The sequence below is a fragment of the Choloepus didactylus genome, chromosome 2, assembly GCF_015220235.1.
Source record: "Choloepus didactylus isolate mChoDid1 chromosome 2, mChoDid1.pri, whole genome shotgun sequence".
Classification (NCBI taxonomy): Eukaryota; Metazoa; Chordata; class Mammalia; order Pilosa; family Megalonychidae; genus Choloepus; species Choloepus didactylus.
Genome location: NC_051308.1, coordinates 165,450,126 through 165,473,099, shown reverse-complemented (window position 1 = coordinate 165,473,099; position 22,974 = coordinate 165,450,126). Strand labels below are relative to the sequence as shown.

Here is a 22,974-nt window from a genome sequence, read left to right as displayed (position 1 = left end):
GCTCTGGCTAGCACATCTAGTACAATGTTGACTAACAGTGGTGATAGCGGGCATCCTCATCTTAGTCCTTATCTTAGAGGGAAGGCTTACAGTCTCTCACCATTGAGTACTATGCTGGCTGTGGGTTTTTCATATATGCTCTTTGTCATATTGAGGAAGTTTCATTCAATTCCTACCTTTTGAAGTGTTTTTATCAAAAAGTGATGTTGGATTTTGTTGAATGCTTTTTCAGCATCTATTGAGATCAGCATTTGTTGTTTCTCTTTGGATTTGTTAATGTGTTGTAATACATTGATTGACTTTCTTATGTTGAACCATCCTTGCATGCCTCGAATGAATCCCAGTAGTTCATGGTGTATGACTTTGTTAATGTGCCTTTGGATTTGATTTGCAAGTATTTTGTTGAGAATTTTTGCATCTATATTCATTAGGGAGATTGGCCTGTAGTTTTCCTGTTTTGTAGCATCTTTGCATGGTTTTGGTATTAGATTGATGTTAGTGTCATAAAGTGAGTTAGGTAGTGTTCCATTTTCTTTGATGTTTTGAAAGAGTTTAAGTAAGATTGGTGTCAGTTCTTTTTGGAAACTTTGGTAGAATTCCCCTGTGAAGCCATCTGGTGCTGGACATTTATTTGTGGGAAGTTTTTTGATGACTGTTTGGATCTCTTTTCCTGTGACTGGTTGGTTGAGGTCTTCTGTTTCTTCTCTGGTCTGTCTATGTTGTTCATATGCTTCCAGGAAATTGTCCATTTCCTCTACATTATCCAGTTTGTTGGCGTACATTTGTTCATAGTATCCTCACAATTTTTTTAATTTCTTTGGGATCTGCAGTAATGTCACCTTTCTCATTCATTATTTTGTTTATATAGGTCCTCTCTCTTTTTGATTTTGTCAGTCTAGCTAGGGACTTGTCAATCTTGTTGATCTTCTCAAAGAACCAACTTTTGGTGTTATTTTTTCTCTCCATTGTTTTTCTGTTCTCTGTGTCATTTATTTCTGCATTAATCCTTGTTATTTCTTTTCTTCTACTTGGTTTAGGATTGGTTTGCTGTTCATTTTCTAGCTTCTTCAGTTGCTCCATTAGTTTTTTGATTTTAGCTCTTTCTTCCTTTTTGATGTATGAGTTTATGCTATAAATATCCCCCTTGGTACCACTTTTGCTGCATCCCATAGGTTTTGATATGTTGTGTTCTCATTTTCATTCATCTTTATATATTCAGCAATTTCTCTTACTGTTTCTTCTTTAACCCACTGATTGTTTAGGAGTGTGTTGTTTAGTCTCCAGGTATTTGTGAATTTTCTGTCTCTAATGGTTACTGACTTCTAATTGTATTCCATTGTGGTCAGAGAATATACTTTGAATAATTTCAATTTTTTTTTTTAATTTAATGAAGCTTGTTTTATGTCCCAGCATATGATGCATTCTGGAGAACGTTCCATAAGCACTAGAGAAGAGTGTGTATCCTGGTGATTTGGGATGTAATGTTCTATATATGTCTGTTAAATTAAATTCATTTATCAGATTGTTTAGGCTTTCAGTTCCCTTATTGGTCTTCTGTCTTGTTGATCTATCTATAGGAGAGAGTGATGTGTTGAAGTCTCCCACAATTATTGTGGAAACATCAATTGCTTCCTTTAGTTTTTCCAGCATTTCTATCATATATTTTTTGGCACCTTGATTGGGTGCATAAACATTTATGATTGTTATTTCTTCTTGTTGAATTGCCCCTTTTATAAGTATGTAGTGGCCTTCTTTGTCTCTCATCCTTGCATTTAAAGTCTATTTTATCTGAGATTAATATTGCTACTCCTGCTTTCTTTTGGCTGTAGCTTGCATGAAATGTCTTTTTCTATCCTTTCACTTTCAATTTGTTTGTGTCCATGTGTCTAAGATGAGTCTCTTGTATGCAACATATTGATAGTTCATATTTTTTGATCCATTCTGTCAATCTATATCTTTTAATTGAGGGATTTTAATCCATTTATATTCAAAATTATTACTGTGAAGACATTTCTTGAATCAGCCATCTTATCCTTTGGTTTATGTTTGTCAGATGTATTTTTCCCTTCTCTCTCTTAATGTCCTTTATCGTACCCATACTGAATCTCTTTAGTACTGAACCTTTCTCCATATCTGTCTCTCCTTTCACTGTTTCTCTGTTGGTAGGGCTCCCTTTAGTATCTCAAGTAGGGCAGGTCTCTTGTTAGTAAATTCTCTCAGCATTTGTTTGTGAAAAATTTAAGCTCTCCCTCAAATTTTGAGGAGAGCTTTGCTGGATAAAGAATTCTTGGTTGGCAATTTTTCTCTCTCAGAATTTTAAATATATCATGCCACTGCCTTCTCTCCATGTTGGCTGCTGAGTAGTCACTATTTATTCTTATGCAGTTTCCTTTTTAAGTGGTGAATTGCTTTTCTCTTGCTGCTTTTAGAACTTGCTCCTTCTCTTCAGTATTTGACAGTCTCATCAGAATATGTCTCAGAGTGGGTTTATTCTATTTGGAATTCTCTGGGCATTTATGATTTGTGTGTTTATGTTGTTTAGAAGGTTTGGGAAGTTTTCCCCAACAATTACTTTGAATAGTCTTACTAGACCTTTACCCTTCTCTTCCTCTACTGGGACACCAATGAGTGAGTCTTATATTTGGATGTTTTATATTATCTATCATATCCCTGAGGTCCATTTCAATTTTTTAGAATTTTTTCCCCATTCCTTCTTTTGTTCTTTCATTTTATGTTCTGTCATTCTCAAGGTCACTAAGTCCCTGTTCAGCTTCCTCTAGTCTTGTACTATGAGTATCCAGAATATTTTTAATTTGCTTGACAGTTTCTTTTACTTCCATAAGACCGTCTATTTTTTTTTTTTTTTTAATTTACTCTTGCAATTTCTTCTTTGTGGTCTTCTAGGGTCTTCTTCATGTCCTTTATATTGTGCCATGTTCTCATTGTTTGTCTTTAGTTCTTTGATTAATTGTTCCAAGTACTATGTCTCTTCTGATCTTTTGATTTGGGTGTTTGGGTTGTCCATATTGTCTGGTTTTATCATATGATTTAAAATTTTCTGCTGTTTTTGGCCTCTTGGCATTTGCTTAACTTGATAGGGGTCTTTTAAGATATGTAGACTGATTCAAACACTTATCTTTAATTTGTCATATCTACAGCTTGGTGGAGTACGCTTTCTCTAACTAACCAGCATATAGCATCTGTGAGCCATGCATTCCCCTCAAGCCAGTTCTCCCCAACTTTGTCTTTGTGGTGAGTGGGGGTCTGAGTCTTGTGGGGGTCCAATTGGTGCACCAAGTTTGTGTGTGTAATTGGTGCTGCCTGCCCTGAATGTGGGGCATGTGTCTGAGTGGTTAGGGAGGGAGGGTGGCTTTAATAATCAAATCTTCCAGGTGTTCCTGGAGATTTAAAGCAGTTGCAGTAGTCTCATCCTTCAGTTCAATTTTGCCACAGTTTGTCTCTGCTGCTGACCCACAAGTCCTTGGTATTGGTGTATGGTCCCTGGGACTTGCGAGTGGGTCCCTCTTCCAAGTTGTGCCCTCCCTCTGCTGAGGGAAGACTGTGCCATGTCAGAGGTGAGTGCTGTCCCCCCAGGGAAGTTCTGGGCTACTGGGTTATGTAGGAGCATTCCAAGCCTGTTGAAAGGATGGCTGAATGGGGCATGTTAATTTCCCCCTTTTCACACAGCTCTGCCTTCCCAGCTCCTGGACAGTTATCTGTGATATATGAAAGGCTATTGTCCACACCAGATATTGTGGCATAGATACTTCCCATCACATTGGATTGTTTGGGGCAGCTCTGGGCTTTGGGGCTGGCACTGGGCAGGAGTGTTCCCAGTCCACTGGGAAGGTAGGCTGTAAGTGGTCAGCCCCCTTTTCTTGGGAAGTTATGGTGTTCAATGAATTTTCTCAGCCACTAGACTTATTGCTTTGTCTCTCAGAGCAATCTTAGCTCTGCTCTTGCCTGGGCTCAAATTGCAAGTCTTTGAGGCTTTCTATAATGGGCTTCTTAGAATAATTGTTTTAGAAAAAGAGAAAAAGATAAAAGAAAAAGAAAAAGAAAAAGAAAAAGAAAAAGAAGTGCCCTCCTTGCAGATCTAATGGGTAATTGAAATGCTAAGAGACAAGGAGTTTAGGGCCATTAAGGAACAATCAAGAAAGTAGAGAAACTGGCTCTTCAGACAAGGATCCCCACCCTCTGGATTTGCATATGCACCTGATTCTATTTGCACCCTGCCCTTCTCCATTTTATGTTCAAAGGAACTCCAAAAAGTCTCTGTCATTATATTTGTTTTTTTTTTTTAGCTGTTTTTACTAGCCCTATCTCCTCTCTGCAGGGCTGAATGTTCTCAGATTCTCCAGTGTCTGGTCTCAGACTATTTATGTTTGGAGTTTTTCATCAGCAGTCTGAGTTTTCAGCACTGATGGCCCCTCCTCCCATGGGACTTTGCCTGGAAGGGAGGGGCATGGGTCCCCTAGCCACAAGAACTTACATATTTCACTGATCTCAGCTGTTCCACATGTTAGTGAGTGTTGTATCAAGTATGTCCAAAGTCAGAATTGCTCTGTGGTGTATGTTTCACATGTTTCCTGGCTTTCTACCTACTGCCCTTGAGGAGTAACTAAAATCCACACCTCACCACTCTGCCATCTTGCCCTGCCCTCTGTGACTTGCTTTTCAATCAATAGACTATGGCAGTAGTGATATGATGTCACTTCTATGAATATCGCATATAGGATAATGTCTACCTTATTTGGAGACTTTCTCTCTTGTTGGTCTTGGTGAAGCAAGTAGCCATGTTCAGGAAGCCTATGTGTCAAGTAATTAAGGGTAGCTTCAAGCCAACAACCAGCTAGGAACTGAGGGTGGCCTCTGATCAAGAGCTAGGAAGAAACTGAGGCCCTTGGTTCTACCACTACACCCAACTGAATTGTCAGCAACCACATGAGCTTGGAAGGAGGATCTGCCATGAGATGGGTCTCCAGCCCTAGCTGACACTTTTAGTGCAGCCTCATGAAAGACCCTGAGGCACAGGGTCCATCTGAGCTGTGCCTTGACTTCAGAACCACAAAAGATTGTGAGATTATAAATGTATATTGTTTTAAGCCATGAAGTTTGAGGTAAATTGTGATACAGCAATAGATAAACAACACAAAAATTCATCAATCTTAATAATTTATCTGTAGATGTTTTGAGATTTTCTATTTATAAAATCAAGTTATATTAAAGTATGTTTAGTTTTATTTCTTTCTTTGTAAAATATATATTTTTCTTTCTTTTATTTGCTTTATGACACTGGCCAGGACATCTGTTACAGTATTAAATATAAGTGGCAATAGCAGGGTGTGGGGACCCAGGGCCTGAGCCCTCTCCCCTCCATAGGGAAAGTGAGTTATGTCACAAAGCCACCTACTTGATTGAGACAGATGTTGTGACAGTTTGAATGTATTACGTCCCCCAAAAATGCTATTATCTTTGATGCAGTCTTGTGTGGGCAGGAAACGTATTGGTGTTGATTGGGTTGGAGACTTTTGATTGGATGTTTCCATGGAGATGTGATCACTCAACTGTGGGTAAGATCTTTCACTGGATAATTTCCATGGAGGTGTGGCTCTGCCCATTCAGCATGGGCCTTGATTAGTTTACTGGAACACCATATAAGCTTAGACATAAGGAGCAAGCTTGCTACAGCCAAGAGGGACACTTTGAAGAATGCACAGAAGCTGAGAGAGTAGCTGCAGATGAGAGACTATTTGAAGATGGCTGTTGAAAGCAGACTCTTGCTCCAGAGAAGGTAAGAGAGGATGAACACCCCAAGAGCAACTAAGAGTGACATTTTTGAGGAACTGCAGACTAGAGAGGAACTTCCTGGGAAAAAGCCATTTTGAAACCAGAACTTTGGAGCAGATGCCAGCCACGTGCCTTCCCAGGTGACAGAGGTTTTCCAGATGCCATTGGCCATCCTCCAGTGCAGGTACCCAATTGTTGATGACTTACCTTGAGCACTTTATGGCCTTAAGGCTGTAACTTTGTAACCAAATAAACCGCCTTTATAAAAGCCAATCCATTTCTGGTGTTTTGCATTCTGGCATCATTAGCAAACTAGAACAGATGTTAAAAATCATCTGTCCTCTCTGGGGTGGGGTGGGGAGGCAGGAAGAAAGAATCATAAAGAAAACATTGAAACTCCCCACCCCTGATAACTGGTAATAACAAATCTCCACACCCCATTATCACAAGACCCTGCCAAAACTCTGTTCTCACACCCTATGGAATGTACTTGTCCTAACCCTTATAAACCAACCCCTGGTACCCTCCACTCTTTGTGGTGCTCAAATTCCATCTTTCATGGCTGGCCACTGGCTGTGGAACCATTTCTCCTGTCCATAAGTCCCATTAAACTCATGTCTAAATCCATGCCTGGCATGTTCTTTGGTTTTGGGGCTAAGCTGGGTTGGAACACAGGGCATCCTAGTCTTGTTTGTCATCTTCAAGGGAACAAATATGTCACCATTAAGAGTATGTTTGCTATATACCCTTGTGCTGGTTTCGATGTGCTATGTCCCCCAAAACTCCATGTTCTTTGATGCATTCTTGTGGGGCTAATGTATTAGCATTGATTAGGTTGGAACCTATTGCTTGAGTGTCCCCATGGAGATGTGACTCAGTCACCTGTGGCCAAGACATCTGATTGGATAATTTCCATGGAGGTGTTACCCTACCCATTCAGGGTGGGTCTGAATTAAATCACTGGAGCCACATAAAAAGCTGACAAATGGAAGGAACTCGGAGCAGCTAAGAGTGACATTTTGGAGAGCAAAATGAGTAACATTTTGAAGAGGAACTGCAGCTAAGAGAGGACAAAATGCCCCAGGAGCAATGTTTTGAAGAATGCCATTTTGAAACACAACCTGCAGACTCCAGTCACGTGCTTTCTGAGCTAAGGTTTTCTGGATGCTAATGGCCACCTTTCAGTGATGGTACCTTATTTTTGATGCCTTACCTTGGACACTTTATGGCCTTAACACTGTAACTTTGTAACCAAATAAACTCCACTTATAAAAGCCAATCCATTTGTGGTATTTTGCATAATGGCAGCATTAACAAACCATAACACCCTTTTTTTTAAAAAAAATCCTTTATCAGAGGAAGGAAGTATGTTGATTATTTTCTTTATTGTTTGGCCTCTACTGAGATGATTATTTCATATGACTAAGATTTTTAATTATTAAAATCTTCCTTGAATACCTGTATTAAACCATATTTGTGAACTATCATCCTTACATATTTCTTTTTTTTGTATTGCTAATATTTTGCTGAGGAATTTTGCATCAATGTTTATGAGTGACAGTGACCTATAATTTCCCTGGCTTGTAATATCATTATAAGTGCTGGTGTGCCAGTTTGAATGTTTTATTCCCCCCAAAATGCCATTATCTTTGATGCAAACTTGTGTTGGCAGGTGTATTAGTGTTGATTAGATTGTAATTCTTTGACTGAATGTTTCCGTGGAGATGTGACCCACCCAACTGTAGGTGATAACTCTGATTAGATAATTTCCATGGAGGTGTGGCCCTGCCCATTAGCTTGGACCTTGATTAGTTCACTGGAGCCCTATAAAAACTCACACATAAGGAGCAAGCTTGCTACAGCCAAGAGGGACACTTTAAAGAAAGCACGGGAGCTGAGAGAGGAACTGCAGATGAGAGACAGTTTGAAGATGGCCATTGAAAGCAAACTTTTGCTCTGGAGAAGCTAGAGGAAAAATGCCTCAAGAGCAACTAAGAGTGACATTTTTGAGGAACTGCAGCCTAGAGAGGAATGTCCTGGGAAAAGGCCATTTTGAAACCAGAACTCTTGGAGCAGATGCAACCACGTGCTTTCCCAGCTAACAAAGGTTTTCTGGACACCATTGGCCATCCTCCAGTGAAGGTACCGATTGTTGATGACTTACCCTGAACACTTACTTTATGGCCTTAAGACTGTAACTTTGTAACCAGATAAACCCCCTTCATAAAAGCTGATCCATTTCTGGTGTTTTGCATTCCAACAGCATTAGCAAACTAGAACAGCTGGCATCTGGGTTATTCTCTGGAAGAGTGTGTGTAAGTTTATGTATTATATATTTCTCAGATATTTGGTAGAATTCATCAGTTACACCCTCTGATCCTTGAGATTTTTGGGGGGGAAGTTTTAAATTATGAATTCAGTTTTTTAATGCAGCTGTGGGACTATTCAACTTTCTATTTATTTTTTACACCAATTTTGGTAGGTTGTGTTTTTCTGGGAATTTTTGCACTTCAGTTTCAAATGTATTGTTATCAAGTTATTCATCAAAGGATCTTTTTTATTGTTTTCAGGATCTATTCTGATATTCTTTTCTAAATTCTTGATTTTGTACACTGCCCCGCCTCCTCTTCTTTCTTTATCAGTATCAGCAGTGTATTCTTGATCTTCTTTGTCTTTTTAAAAACTAACTTTTGGTTTTGTTCATATTCTCTATTGTATGCTTGGTTTTTTCCATTATTTGCTGTTTTTGGTTTTATTATTTAGTTTCTTTTACTGTATTATTGTAGTGAAGTTTTTTTTTTTTTGCTTTTGTCAGGCAGCTAGGGGTACTAACAACCCTGGCCCACCTTAATCCAATCATGGATTGAGATTACTAGAAGATGGGATTAGGTTGTCTCTTTCTAGAGTGGACTTCTTCCCTGTATCCCTTCAGAATCCTTACCTACAATCTTGGGTTATTATCCCACTAGCTGTATGAGTCTAGACAAAGCTTTACTTAACTTCCTGGCATCTCAGATATCTCTTTTGAAGTTGACATGGCCCTAGGGGAAAAGTATACTCAAATGCCAAGCTCACATTTCTGGATTTACTTCTCCAAATCTTAGCCAATAACATAATTCTTCACTATCTTGTTCGCTCTCCAATGCTTTTGAACATATACCTTTTTACATTTTATCTTGCTTTTCTAGTTTGTCACAATGAAAGAATTAGTTTCATGGCCAGTGGTCTAGTCTGACATTGTAAGATCTCTGTATCTGTTAACTCCTTTTGTGTTTTAGTTTCTTTCTTTGCAGGGCTGTGTTTTGTATAAATTCCTCAGTTCTATCTATTAATTCAAGAGTTGGCAAACTATGGCCTGTGGGCCAGCCCCCGTTTTGTAAAAAATAGTTTTATTTGGATCCCACATCCATTTGTTTATACATTGTCCATGGCAGTTTTTGCATTAGAAGAGCAAAAGTTCAGTAGCTGCAACAGAGGCCTTATAGCCCACAAAAAAGTTGAAAGTTTTACTGTCTGACCTATTTAGAAAAATTTTGCTGACCCTGGTTCGAGTTTATTCAGTTTTCTTTATTCTTTATCTAGTTTACCATTTATTTTGCCTTCTTAACAAAATTGAATTATATTTTTCATTTCTAAAATATCTACTTTTTTCCATACCTACCTGTTATTGTTCCATTTCTAGATGATTTAATTCGGTCATGGAAAAAGGAATTCACTAGATATAGAAGCAGAAATCTGGGCTTTAAACCACTTTATGCTATATTACTCTCTCAATCTGTAATTCTTTTTTCATTAGTTACTGAAATATGGCAGTGACAACCAGATTGACGTGGAATGAGGAGAAGAGTCTGCAAAAGCTACTTGGAAATGTTTCCTTGAGTCTTCTTTATAAATCTCATGTTCATGGGGATACCATTCAAGATTTGCTTCAGAGATGCAGTCATCAGGGATCCACGGTAACAATCATTTATTTAGGACATGTTATTGTTGGAGTCTTTATGCTTAAGCACTATCCTAAAATATGGGAAGATTCTGGAGAACAAAATCTTTCCTTCTGTTTTTTGTTTACAAGGAGGTATGGCACAACTGCAATGGAAACTTTTTTTTTTAATAGACGACCTAAAATTGCTGCTGAAGAACTGCAATTTTTTTTCTGTGATGAACAGGCTCTTTCTTTAAATCCAAAGTCAAAGCAATTTTTTATAAGTTCTTCAGTTTTTAAGACATTTGGAAGTGGCACTTGGTATGACTATTTGGAATGTGAAGTTTTTCGAGTTGAAGGTAGGTTAAATTAAACAACTGTACATTCTAGTTCTAGTCTGTTTCATAGGCCAAGATTGATCTCTGAAGAATAAGGAAAAATTTCATACCAGTTGATACTGTTTCCTAAAACCCAGGTAACACTTGGACATAGAGGTTAGGAGGTTATTACCTGGAAATTATATCCTGCTTTGAGCAAAGTAAATCCAGAAGTCTGAATGAAGAGAAAGAAAAAGAGGGAGAGAGGGAGGATGGAAAAAAGGAAGTAAAGAGGGAGAGAGAGAGGCCACAAAAATGGGAGAAGGGAGGAAGAGAGTGAGAGAGGCCTTGCTATTAGAGCAGGACTGTTTTGAAACATGAGTTTTCTATGTCAGACCTAAGACCTCAAGCCAGAGTGATGTGAAAATGTCATTATTGTGCAAAGACACACTTCCACTCACAAATCATTCCCACACTAACTTAAGTGCTTAGCCCTGAGTTATGCAAGTGGACTCAAAGCTTTATCTAGGATGCAGACTTGGCCATGTGTAACTAAAGGCAAGTTTAAAAACTTATTATGCTCTGCTGACTTCCCACAGGAATTAAGGATGATCCAGACAGCATAAGGAAGATACATGGAGCGTCACAGTAAGTTAGGTTCTTAGACCATCTATTACTCATTTTATTTAGACCAATTATATAAAAGGCATTGACAATGAAATGGTAAGAATGACATAAATCTTATCACTTGGAATGATAAAAAATGAGTCATAATTTTGTTGACATAAAAGGTTCAAAGAAGTTTAGAATAAGCACAATAACAAAATCACTAACATCTGTGAAACTAAAAATTCAGCTGATGATGATCGATCAATCTGACTTCATATTTCACTTTGGGCCTGTTAGTTCCTAGGTTTTCCAGCTAGAGTCTGGATGACCATTTTAGATAATTTCTCTGAATCTTTTCCTTAAGAATAAAGTCTTTGGGGAACTTTAGTAAATGTTAAAAACAAAGCCTCCTTTCCCCAATTTATAAATACCTGCATTGTATATATTTTACTATGATTTCCCTTTCATATAGTATTACTCAGTGAAAATAATTAGTTGTCTTGAATGTTGTTGATATTACTCCATTAGGCTTATGTAGATCTGATGGTAATAATTTAAAAATGGTTTGCTGTTTAATGTTTAACTTGATTCACATGTAGATATAGGTGTTTTTCTTAAAGCACAAAAATATATAACAGAACCATTTGAAATAACTTTATAGAAGATATGGTCAAAATAATAAGTGAGTAATTAAAACATACCCTTAAAAGGGAAAAGAAAGAAACTCCAGAAGAATTGTGCTGCTTTTAATGGAAGTTTGACTGTATGGCTACAACAGTACTTAAATATTATATTGGTGTGTGTGTTGTACAGTCCTATGGGTTTTTAAAAACTTTTATTATACTACTACTGTATTTTAATAGGCACAGAGAAAACCTCCTGACAGACCTCAAAACCTACAAACCTATTACAGACTTGGTCCCCAAAATTCGTATTCTCTTGCTTGGTCCAGTTGGGTCTGGAAAGTCCAGTTTTTTCAACTCTGTGAAGTCAGTTTTCCGAGGCCATATGACTCGCCAAGCTATAGCAGGGTCTGAAATCACCGGCATTACTGAACAGGTAAGCTATTTCGGGATTCCCTGAGAATTTTATTTTACAGAGTACAAATATTAGGTTTGTTCATTTCGTTGCTATTTTCTCTTAGGATTTAAACATCCTCTTATCTGCAAACACTTAAATGATAAATCAAATGTAAAGCAGGAGTAAAGATTGAAATAAAACTGCCCTGTTGAGTTATATTTTACAGATAAGCTTATCATTTTTATGGATGCAAGAAACAGTTGTATGAAGAATGCTTCAGTATTTGTTGTGAAAAAGTGATACAGGCATATATCATTTTATTGTGCTTCATTTTATTGTGCTTTGCAGATAATACATTTCTTACAAATTGAAGGTTTGTGGCAACCCTGCTTCAAGCAAGGCTGTTGGTGCCGTTTTTCCAACATCATGTGCTCACTTCTGGTCTCTGACACATTTTGATAATTCTTGCAATATTTCAAACTTTTTCATTATCATTATTTCTGAGATCTTTGATGTTACTACTGTAATTGTTTTGGTATACCACAAACCAGACCCATATAAAACAGCCAACTTAACTGATAAATGTGTGTGTTCTGACTGTTTCTCTGGCTGTCCCCCATCTCTTTCTCCCCTCCTGATTCTCTGAGATACAATAATATTGAAATTAGGGCAATTAATAGCCCTTCAGTGGCCTAAGTGTTCAAATGAAAGGAGGAGTCCCATGGCTCTCACTTTATATAAATGTTAGAAATTATTAAACTTAGTGAAGAAGGCATGTTGAAAGCCCAGTTAGGACAATATCTAGCCCTCTTGTGCCAAATAATTAACCAAATTGTTAGTGCAAAGGAAAAGTTCTTGAAGGAAATTAAATGTGCTACTCCAGTGAACACATGAATGATAAGAAAGCAAAACAACCTTATTACTGATACAGAGATGGTTTGGATAGAAAATCAAACCAGCCACAACATTCCCTTAAGCCAAAGCCTAATTCAGAGCAAGGCCCTAATTCTCTTAAATTCTTTGAAGGCTGAGAAAGCTGAGGAAACTGCAGAAGAAAGGTTTGAAACTACCAGAGGTTGGTTCATGAGGTTTAAGGAAAGAAGCCATCTCTATAATATAAAAGTGCAAGGTAAAGCAGCAAGCATTGATGTAGAAGCTGTAGCAAGTTATCCAGAAGATCTAGGTAAGATGACTGGTGAAAGTAGTTTCACTAAACAGAAGATTTTTAATGTAGATGAAATTGCCTTCTATTGGACGAAGACACCATCTAGGATTTTCATGGCTAGAGAGGAGAAGTCAATGCCTGGTTTCAAAGCTTCAAAGGACAGGCTGACTCTCTTGTTAGGGGCTAATGCAGCTGGTGACTTTAAGTGGCAGCCAGTGCTCACTTACCATTCTGAAAATCCAAGGGCCTTTATGAATTATGCTAAATCTATTTTGCTTGTTCTCTCTAAGTGGAAAAACAAAGCCTGGATTACAAACACATCTGTTCTACAACATGGCTTACTGAATATTTTAAGCCACTACGGAGACTTACTGTACAGAAAAAAGATTCCTTTCAAAATATTACTTGTCATTAGCAATGTACCTGGTCACTCAAGAGCTCTGATAGAGATGTACAAGATTAATGTGTTTTCATACCTGCCTGCAAAACATCCATTCTGCCGTCCATGGATCAAGAAGTAATTTTGACATTCAAGTCTTATTGTTTAAGAAATACATTTTGCAAGGCTGTAGCTGTCATAGATTGTGATTCTTCAGATGGAGCTGGGCAAAATCAGTTGAAAACCTTCTGGAAGGGACTCACCATTCTAGATGCCATTAAGAACATTTGAGATTCATGGGAAGAGGTCAAAATATCAACATTAACAGGAGTTTGGAAGAAGTTGATTCCAACCCTCATGGATGGTTTGATGGGTTTCAAGATTTCAATAAAGGTAGGAACTGCAGATGTGGTAGAAATAGCAAGAGAGCTAGAATTAGAAGTGGAGCCTGGATATGAAACTGAATTGCTGCAGCCTCATGATTAAACTTTAATGATCTTTTTATGGATGAGCAAAGAAAGTGGTTTCTTGAGATCTAATCTAGTCCTGGAGAACATTCTGTGAACATTACTGAAATTACAGCAAAGGGCTTAGAATATTACATAAACTTAGTTGATAAAGCTGCAGCAGGGTTTGAGAGGACCGATTCCAATTTTGAAAAATGTTCTAATGTGGGAAAAATGCTTTAAAACAGCATTGCGTGCTACAGAGAACCCTTTTTTGAAAGGAAGAGTCCATCAATGTGGGAAACTGAACCTCATTGTTGCCTTATTTTAAAAAATTGCCACAGCCACCCCAATCTTCAGCAAACACCTCCCTGATCAGTCAGCAGCCATCAATAGCAAGGAAAAACCCTCCATCAGCAAGAAGATTACAACTCACTGAATGCTCAGATAATGGTTAGCATTTTTAACAATAAAGTATTTTTAATTAAGGTATGTACATTGTGGTTTTAAGATGTAATGCTGTTGCTCACTTAATAGACTACAGTAGAGTATCAATAACTTTTATATGCACTAGGAAACCAAAAAAATTGTGTTACTCATTTTATTGTGATAGTCACTATATTGTGTGGCTTGGAACCAAAACTTCAATATCTCTGAAGTATGCCTGTACAATATAAATAGCTTTGTTACATTTGATATCCATTAATTATTAGAGAAGTTGTGAGTTAACAGACAATCATGCATAAAATACAGGATTCCCATATATCACCCTATTATTAAGACTTTGCATTGGTGTAGTATGTTTGTTATAATTGATGAAAGCACATTTTTATAACTGAACTATTAACTATAGTGTATGGTTTAACTTAGGGTTCACTGTTTTTGTTGTAAAGTTGCATGGATTTAAAAAATTTTTATTCCAGTAACATATATACAACTAAAATCCCCCCTTTGGCTACATTCAAATATATAATTCATTACTTTTAATTACATTCACAATGTTATGGTATCATCACCACCATCCATTACCAAAACTTTTCCATTGTCTCAAATAGAAACTCTGTACATTTCAAGCACTAACTCCCTATTCCCTACCCTCACACTGTACCCTGGCAACCTATTTTCTAGATTCTGACTCTATGGGTTTGCTTATTCTAATTTTTTCAAATCAAAGTTATCATACAATATTTCTCCTTTTCTTTCTGGCTTATTTCAATCAGCATGTTGTCTTCAAGGTGGAATTACATGTAATAGAACTTCATTTCTTCATATGGCTCAATGATATTCCAGTGTATTTATACCATTGTTTATCCATTCATTTATTGATAGACATTTGAGTTGCTTCCACCTTTTGGCAATTGCGAATAATGCCACTATGAACACTGGTGTGCAAATACCTGTTCAAGTCCCTGCTTTCAGTTCTTTTGAGTATATATCTAGTATTGGAAATGCTGAGTCATATTGTAATTCTGTATTTAATTTTGTGAAGGAACTGCCAAATTGTCTTCCATAGCAACTGACCCATTTTACTTTCCCACAAGCAATGAATGTCTCCACATCTTCTCAAGCACTTGTAATTTTTCATTAAAAAAAAAATACTAGCCATTCTAGAGGGTGTAACATGATATCTCATTGTGGTTTTGATTTGCTTTTCCCTAACGGCTAATGATGTTGAGCATATTTTCACATGCTGTTGGGCCACATGTATATCCTCTTCGGAGAAATGTCCATTCAAAACTTTTGCCCATTTTTAAATTGGGTTGTTTGCATTGTTTGTTATTGAGTTGAAGGATGTCTTTATATATTCTGGATATTAAACCATTATCAGATATATAATTTCCAAATATTTTCTCCCATTTTGTAAGTTGTCATTTTATTTTCATGATAAAGTCTTTTGAGGCACAAATGTTTTTAATTTTAAAAATATCCCATTTATCTATTTCTTCTTTTGTTGTTTTTACTTATGTTGTGGAGTCCAAGAATCCATTGCCTAACATGAGGTACTAAAGATACTTCCCTATGTTTTCTTCTAGGAATTTGATAGTTCTGACTCTTGATCCATTTTGAGTTGACTTTTATATAGGGTGTGAGGTAGGGATGCACCTTAATACCAGCACCATTTGTTGAAAGACTATTATTTCCCAATTGGTGCTTGCCTCCTTGTCAAAAATGTGAGTTTTGGGAGGATTACGGGAAGGTGGTAGAGGAGAGAGCTCCAGGACTTAGCCTGTCGACCAAGACAACTATAAACAGGAAGAAACTCTCTGAAACAAATATTTTGAAACTTCAGAGGGCAGAACATTATACAGCATACATGAAAGAGTGGGAGGAAAAGACTCACAAATTATGATAAAGAATATTAAATTGCTGCCTCTGTAGAGTGGCTAATGGCAGTCATCCCCTGCTCTGGTGGCAGGCTGTGATAAGGTCCAGCCCCTGGACTTTCTGTCACCTGGATAGCTTACTGGTGACAGAAAGGGATGTAAAAATACTCTTCCCAAGACCAGGGGAGGGCATGACCAAACACTGATCACAACTTTTGATTGGCAAATTTGGATCATTCTTTAAAATTTAAGAATTCTTTAAAATTTAAAGGAATTTTAAAAGAAATGATGACAGAGTGCTTAGCAAACTTAGCAGAAGACATGAATTTGCACATCCAAGAAGCCCAGGGAACACACTAAGCAGGATAAACATGAAGAGAATTACACCTCATTATATACTGATCATACTATTGAATGCAAAGGATAAGGAGAGAGTTCTGAAAGCTGCAAGAGCAAAGCAATGTGTTACATACAAGGGAGTCACCATTAGGTTGAATGGTAATATCTCATCAGAAACCATGGAGGCAAGAGGATTATGGGTTGAAATACCTAAAGTGCTGAAAGAAAACAACTAAAGAAGGTGGGAGGCAGAGGGGTATAGGAAAATTGTATGTGCATGCTATTGATGTTGAGTTAGTATCAAACTAAATATGATTGTTATGTATTTGGGATGTTAAATTTTAAACCCATGGAAACCACAAGGAAAATGAAAGATATACCCAGACAGAAATGAGAAGGCACTCAATATGATGCAACACAAAAAAATCAATAAATATAAAAGTAGGCATTAATGGAAGTGAAGGACAAAAAAGATATTAAACTTACAATGGGTACATAGCAAAATGGCACAAGAAAATCCCTGTATTATCAGTAGTGACTTTAAATGTAAGAGGATTAAAGTCTCCAGTCCAAAGGCAGAGATTGGCAAAATGGATTAAAAAAAAAAATGAAAAGCATGGCCCAACTATAACATCTGCAGGAGACTTATCTTAAATCCAAAGAAATAAGTTGAAAGTGAAAGTATGGAAAATACAATGAAAGCAGGAACCCAAAGAGAGCTGGGGTGACTATACCGACATTGGATAAAATAGACTTTAAGTCAAAATAAATACAAGGGAAAAAGATGGTCATTGTATGCTGATAAAGGTGACAATTAAACCAGAAGTAACAATTATAAAGATATATGCATCTAATAGCAGAGCCCCAAAATACATGAAGTAAATACTGACATTTGAAGAAAGAAATTTATGATTCTACATTAGTAGGATACATTAAGGCACAGATTTCAATAATGGATAGAACATCTAGTCAAAGATCAATAAGGAAATACAGAATTTGAGTGATACCCTAAACCAAGTAGAATTAACAGACATATATAGAAAAACTTCCCCCCAACAAAAATAGAATACACATTTTTCATGAGTGCACATGGATCATTATCCAGGATACAATATAACATTAGGTTACAAACAAGTCTCAGTTAATTAAAAAATATTGAAATTACATAATGTGTATTCTCTGACCACAACAAAATGTGGCTAGAAATCAATGACAGAGGGAGAAATGGAAAATTCACAAAAATGTGGAAGCTAAACAACATACGTTTAAACAACTAATGGGTTAAAGAGGAAATCAGAAATGAAATTAGGAAATATCTTGCGGCAAATGAAAATACAACATACAAAAATTTATGGGATACACTGAAGGCAGTGCTGATAGGAAAATTTATATTTCTAAAGGCTTACATTACAAAAGAATGAAGACTTCAAATCAGACACCTAACCTCATAATTGGAAGAACTAGCAAAGCAGAGCAAACCACTCCCAAAGAGAGCAGAAGGAAGAATACAGAAAATATTAGCATGGAGATAAATTAAATGAAAAAGAAAGAATAGAGAGAATGAGCAAAGTCAAAGCCTGGTTCTTTGAAAAGATCAATTAAATTGACAAAACTTTAGCTAGATTGACACAGAAAAAAGAGTGTATACAAATAACTAAATTCAGAAATGAAAGAGGGACATTAGTACCAACTCTGCTGAAATAAAAAGTACCATGAGAAGATACTATAAACAACTCTGTACCAATAAATTAGATAACTTAGGTGAAATGGACAAATGTTAGAAACATATAAAGTACCTTCAGTGACTCAAGAAGAAATAGAAGATCTCAACAAACTAATTACTATTAAAGACAATGAAACTATAATCAGAAACCTCCCAACAAAGCAGAGCCAAGAATCAGACGGCTTCACAGAGGACTTCCACCAAAAATTCTGAGGAGACTTTCCTCCAATTCTGCTCAATCTCTGAAAAACTGAGGAGGAATGAACACCCCTAATTCACTGTATGAGGCCAACATTACCCTTATATCAAAGCCAAATAAAGTTCCCAAGAGAAAAGGAGCAAAACTTCACAAAATACTAGAAAATAAAATCTAATGACATAAGAATTATGTGGCATGATAAAGTGGGACTTATCCTTGGTATACAAGATTGGTTCAACATAAGAAAATTGATTAATGTAATACACCACATAACACAGTGAAGGACAAAAAAAAATCATCTCAATTGATGCAGAAAGGGCATTTAACAAAATCACACTTTCTTGATAAAAATACTTAGAACACAAGAAACAGGAAGAGCCATTCTCAATATGATAAAAAACATATGTGAAAACCCCACAGCTAACATCCTAGTTACCGTGGAGACTGAAAGCTTTCCCTTGTGATCAGGAATAAGGGTGCCCACTCTCAACACTGTTATTCAACATTGTACTGGACATTCTAGACAAAGAAATTAGACAAGAAAAAGAAATAAAAGGCATGTGTACTGGTTTGGATATATTACATCCCCCAACAAAAGCCATGATCTTTTAAACCAATCTTGTTGGGTTGAATATTTTGAGTGTTCCCATGGAGAGATGAGTCAGCCAACTGTGGGTGACACCTTTGATTAAATTATTTCCATGGAAGTGTGGAGACTGCCCTTTCAGGGTGGATCTTGATTAGTTTACTAGACTACTTAAGAGAGCTCAAGTGCTGACACAGCTGCTGTTGCTTGGAAATATTTGGAGATGCTAGCCCAGACCTTGTCCCAGAGAAGCTAAGAGAAGACCCCCAGACACTTAGAGAGAAACACACTGGGATAACAAGCAAGGATGCACAGAGGCTGAGAGAGAGAAGCTGAGAGACACATTTTGGAGAAAGCCATTTTGAAACACAACTTGGGAGCAAAAGACCAGCAGACACTAGCCACATGTCTTCCCAGCTAACAGAAGTGTTCTGGACACCATCAGCCTTTCTTTAGTGAAGGTATCCTCCCACTGATGCCTTAGTATGGACACTTTTATGGCCTTAGAATTGTAAATTTGTAACCCAATAAATTCCCTTTATAGAAGCCAACTCATTTCTGGTATATTGCATAATGGCAGCTCTAACTGGAACAGATTTTGGTTCCAGAGAAGTGGGGTGCTGCTGAGTTTGCAAATATCAAACATGTTCAAATGGCTTTTCAAATGGAAAAGGGGAAGATTCTGGAAGAATTGGTGGAGAAGGGCTAGACTGCCTTGAAGAAGCTGTTGGTAGAAATATGGATTCTGAAGGTACATCCAATGAGGACTCAGAAATGATGAATGTGTCAATGCCAACTGGAAGAAAGGTGATCCTTGTTTTAAAGTGGCAGAGAATTTGGCAAATTGAGTCATGGTGTCAGATGGAAGGCAGAATTTGAAAGCGATGAACTGAGATACTTAGCTGAAGAGATTTCCAAATTGTCAAAAATGCAGCCTGGCTTCTCCTTGTGGCTTATAGTAAAATGCAAGAGGAAAGAAATAAACTGAGAACTGAACACTTGGTACAAACCAGAAATTGATGGTTTGGAAAACTCTGAGCTTCCAGAAAGTGAAACTAGAGGCTACAGCTCCATGTGAGGATTTAACAAAATCTGGAAGCAGCCAGTTGTTTCAGTGCAAGCCAGGATTGGAGATGGAGTTTCCAGAAAGTATTTGTGCAAAGTCCTATTGTCTGACAGGTTTGACCCCTGTATGCTGCATATCTAGCCAACAAATTTTTTTGTGAGATCTGTATAAACAACCACTTGCCAGTCTGGACTAAAAGGTACAGAAAAGGGACATATTGAAGGAAAAATTTCTTCAGAGAAGACAGAATCATAGAAGCCAATGTCTGAAGCCAAGAAATCTCAGGGAAGGAGAAAAGAGCAACCCAGGCATGTAGAAAGGGCGAGTTAGCTCCAGAGGCAGAGGGTGGGCCTTCTGCCTTGATGCTCAGGAAGAGTGCTGCCACCCCAGGCCTCAGAGTGGGTGGAGCACATTCCCCAGAGACTGGATACTGGGGAGAGCTAGAACTATCAAACTCCTAGAAGAAAACATAGAAAGCCTCTTCAGAACCTCATGATAGGCAATGTTTTCTTAGACTTTACACTAAAAGTACAAGCAAGAAAAGAAAAAAATAAATAGGGCCTCATCAAAATTAAAAACTTTTTTGCCTCACATAACTTTATCATGAAATAAAATGACAGCCTACCCAATGGGAGAACATATTTTGAAACCACATATCCAATAAAGGTTTATCATCCATAACATATAGAGAAATCTTCAAGTTAACAACAAATAAACAAACAACCCAATTAAAAAATGGATGAAAGACTTGAATAGACATCTCTACAAAGAAGGCCAGAAAGCACATGAAAAGAGGCTCAACGTCATTAGCTATAAGGGAAATGCAAATCAAAACCAAAATGAGATATTGTTTCACACACATTAGAATGGCTGCTATTACAAAAATGGAAAATAAATTTTGGAGAGGAAAGTTACAAGTGTTAGAGATGATGCAGAGAAATGGGAACACTCATTCATTGTTGGTGGCAATGTAAAATGGCACAGCTGCTGTAAGAGACTGTTGATGGTTCCTCAGAAAGTTAAGTATAGAACTACCATATGACCCTGCAATCCCACTACTTGTTATATAGCCAAAGAATGGAAAGTAGGAATTCAATCAGACATTTGTAAACTGATGTTCATAGCAGCATTATTGACAACTGCCAAATATGGAAGCAACCCTAGTGTCCATTAACTGATGAATGGATAATTAAAGAGATGCTATATACATACAATGGAATATTACTGTGCTATAAGAAGTATGAAGTCCTAGTACATGCAAGAACATGGATGAATCTTGAAGACATTGTGTTGAGTGAAATAAGCCAGAAATAAAAAGACAAATATTGCATAATTTCCCTGAATTGAAACAATTAGAATAAGCAAACTCATAGAGTCAGAATCTAGAATATAGGATGCTAGGGGATGGGTGAGGATAGGGAGTGGGAAGTTAAGATTTGAAGTGTACATGGTTTCTATTTTGAATGATGGAAATGTTTAGGTAATGGATGGCAGCAATGGTAGCACAATATTGTGAATGAAATTAATAACACTGAAATATATATCTGAATATGGTTAAACAGGGAAATGTAAGATTATATATATGGTAACAAATAAAAGTTAAAAAATCATGGAACTACACTATATAAACTGAATCTTAAGTGAAACCATGTACAATTATAGAACAATTAATAGTACAATTATAAAAATGTGCTACTCACAATTGTAACAAATATTCTGTACCCATGCAAACTGTTAACAAAAGAATGGTATTTGGGAATACTGTATTTTTTGCATGACTATTCTAGGCACAACTTCTCTAATAAATAAAAATAATGTGATGATTGACTTCTGAGTTTGCAAATCAATTATCTTGTTCTATATGTCTGTTGTTGTGCCAGTACCATGCTATTTTGATTACTTTGTTCCTTTTTATTAAGTTTTAAGATCAGGACATTTGATTTCTCCCACTTCACTCTTCTTTTTCAAGATGGTTTTTGCTATTTTGGGCCCTTTTCCATTCTCAAAAAATTTGGTGATTGGTTTTTCCATTTCTGTGAATAAGATTGTTGGAATTTTGATTGGGATTGCATTGAATCTATAAATTGCTGTGGGGAGAATTGACATCTTAGACATTTAGTCTTGTAATCCATGAACATGGAATGTCTTTCCATTTATTTGGGTCTTCTTTGATTTAGCAGTATTTTGTAGTTTTCTCTGTGGAAGAAAGACGTCCTTAGGTTTATTCATTTGTATTTATTGATATTTATTCATTGATATTTCATTGATATTTGATATTTGATTCTTTTATTTGCTAACATAAATGGAATTTGGGGCTTTATTTCTTATTCTGATTGTTCATTACTAGTGAAGGAAATCACTATTGATTTTTGCACATTGATCCTCTATCAGTTTTGCCAAATTAATTTATTAGCTCTAAGAGCTATGTTGTGGGCTTTTCAAGATTTTCTATATATAGGACCATGCCATCTGCGAATAGAGAAAGATTTATTTATTCCTTTAAAATTTGGATATTTTATATTCCTTTTCCTTGCTTAATTGCTCTAGTTAACCAGCCAATACAATGTTTTTGACTGTGGGCATACTTGTCTTGTTTCAGATATGATAGGGAAATCTTTCAGTCTTTCACCATTAAGTATGATGTTAGCTGTGGGTTTTTCATATATTCCCTTTATCATGTTGAGGAAGTTTCGTTCTATTCCTAGTTTTCTAAGTTTTCTTATCAAGAAAGGATGCCAAAATTTGTCAAATGCTGTTTTTACATTAATTGAGATGGTCATGGTTTTTCCCCTTTGATTTGTTAATGTGCTGTATTACATTAATTGATTTTCTTGTGTTGAACCAACCTTGCACACCTGGAATAAAACCCACTTTATCATGGTGTGTAATTCTTTTAATGGGCTGTTGGATTTGCTTTGTGAATATTTTTAAGGATTTTTGCATACATATTCATTAAAGAAATTCATCTGTAATTTTCTTTTCTTATTGTATCTTTATCAGGCTTTGGTTGGGTTCATAGAATAGTTAGGTATTTTTCCCTCCTCTTCCAGCTTTTGAAGAGTTTGAGCAGGATTAGTATTAATTCTTCT

At 36.7% G+C, this 22,974-nt stretch overlaps 1 protein-coding gene across 4 annotated transcripts in view; it reads left to right on the top strand.

The window, feature by feature from the left end:
* The window catches only part of IFI44L (interferon induced protein 44 like), a 58,927-nt gene that overhangs the window by 9,910 nt on the left and 26,043 nt on the right, over window positions 1-22,974 (top strand). Inside the window, exons 1-4 of one of the 4 annotated variants that reach the window (XM_037826830.1) lie at window positions 9,606-9,746; window positions 9,863-10,071; window positions 10,629-10,677; window positions 11,502-11,697. In XM_037826830.1, the coding sequence (XP_037682758.1) occupies window positions 9,688-9,746; window positions 9,863-10,071; window positions 10,629-10,677; window positions 11,502-11,697 (513 nt within the window). In that variant the 5' untranslated portion in view covers window positions 9,606-9,687. Of the gene's footprint in view, window positions 1-9,586; window positions 10,072-10,628; window positions 10,678-11,501; window positions 11,698-22,974 lie in introns of those variants that run through there. The other 3 variants (XM_037826831.1, XM_037826829.1, XM_037826832.1) reach the window with 3 other exon arrangements.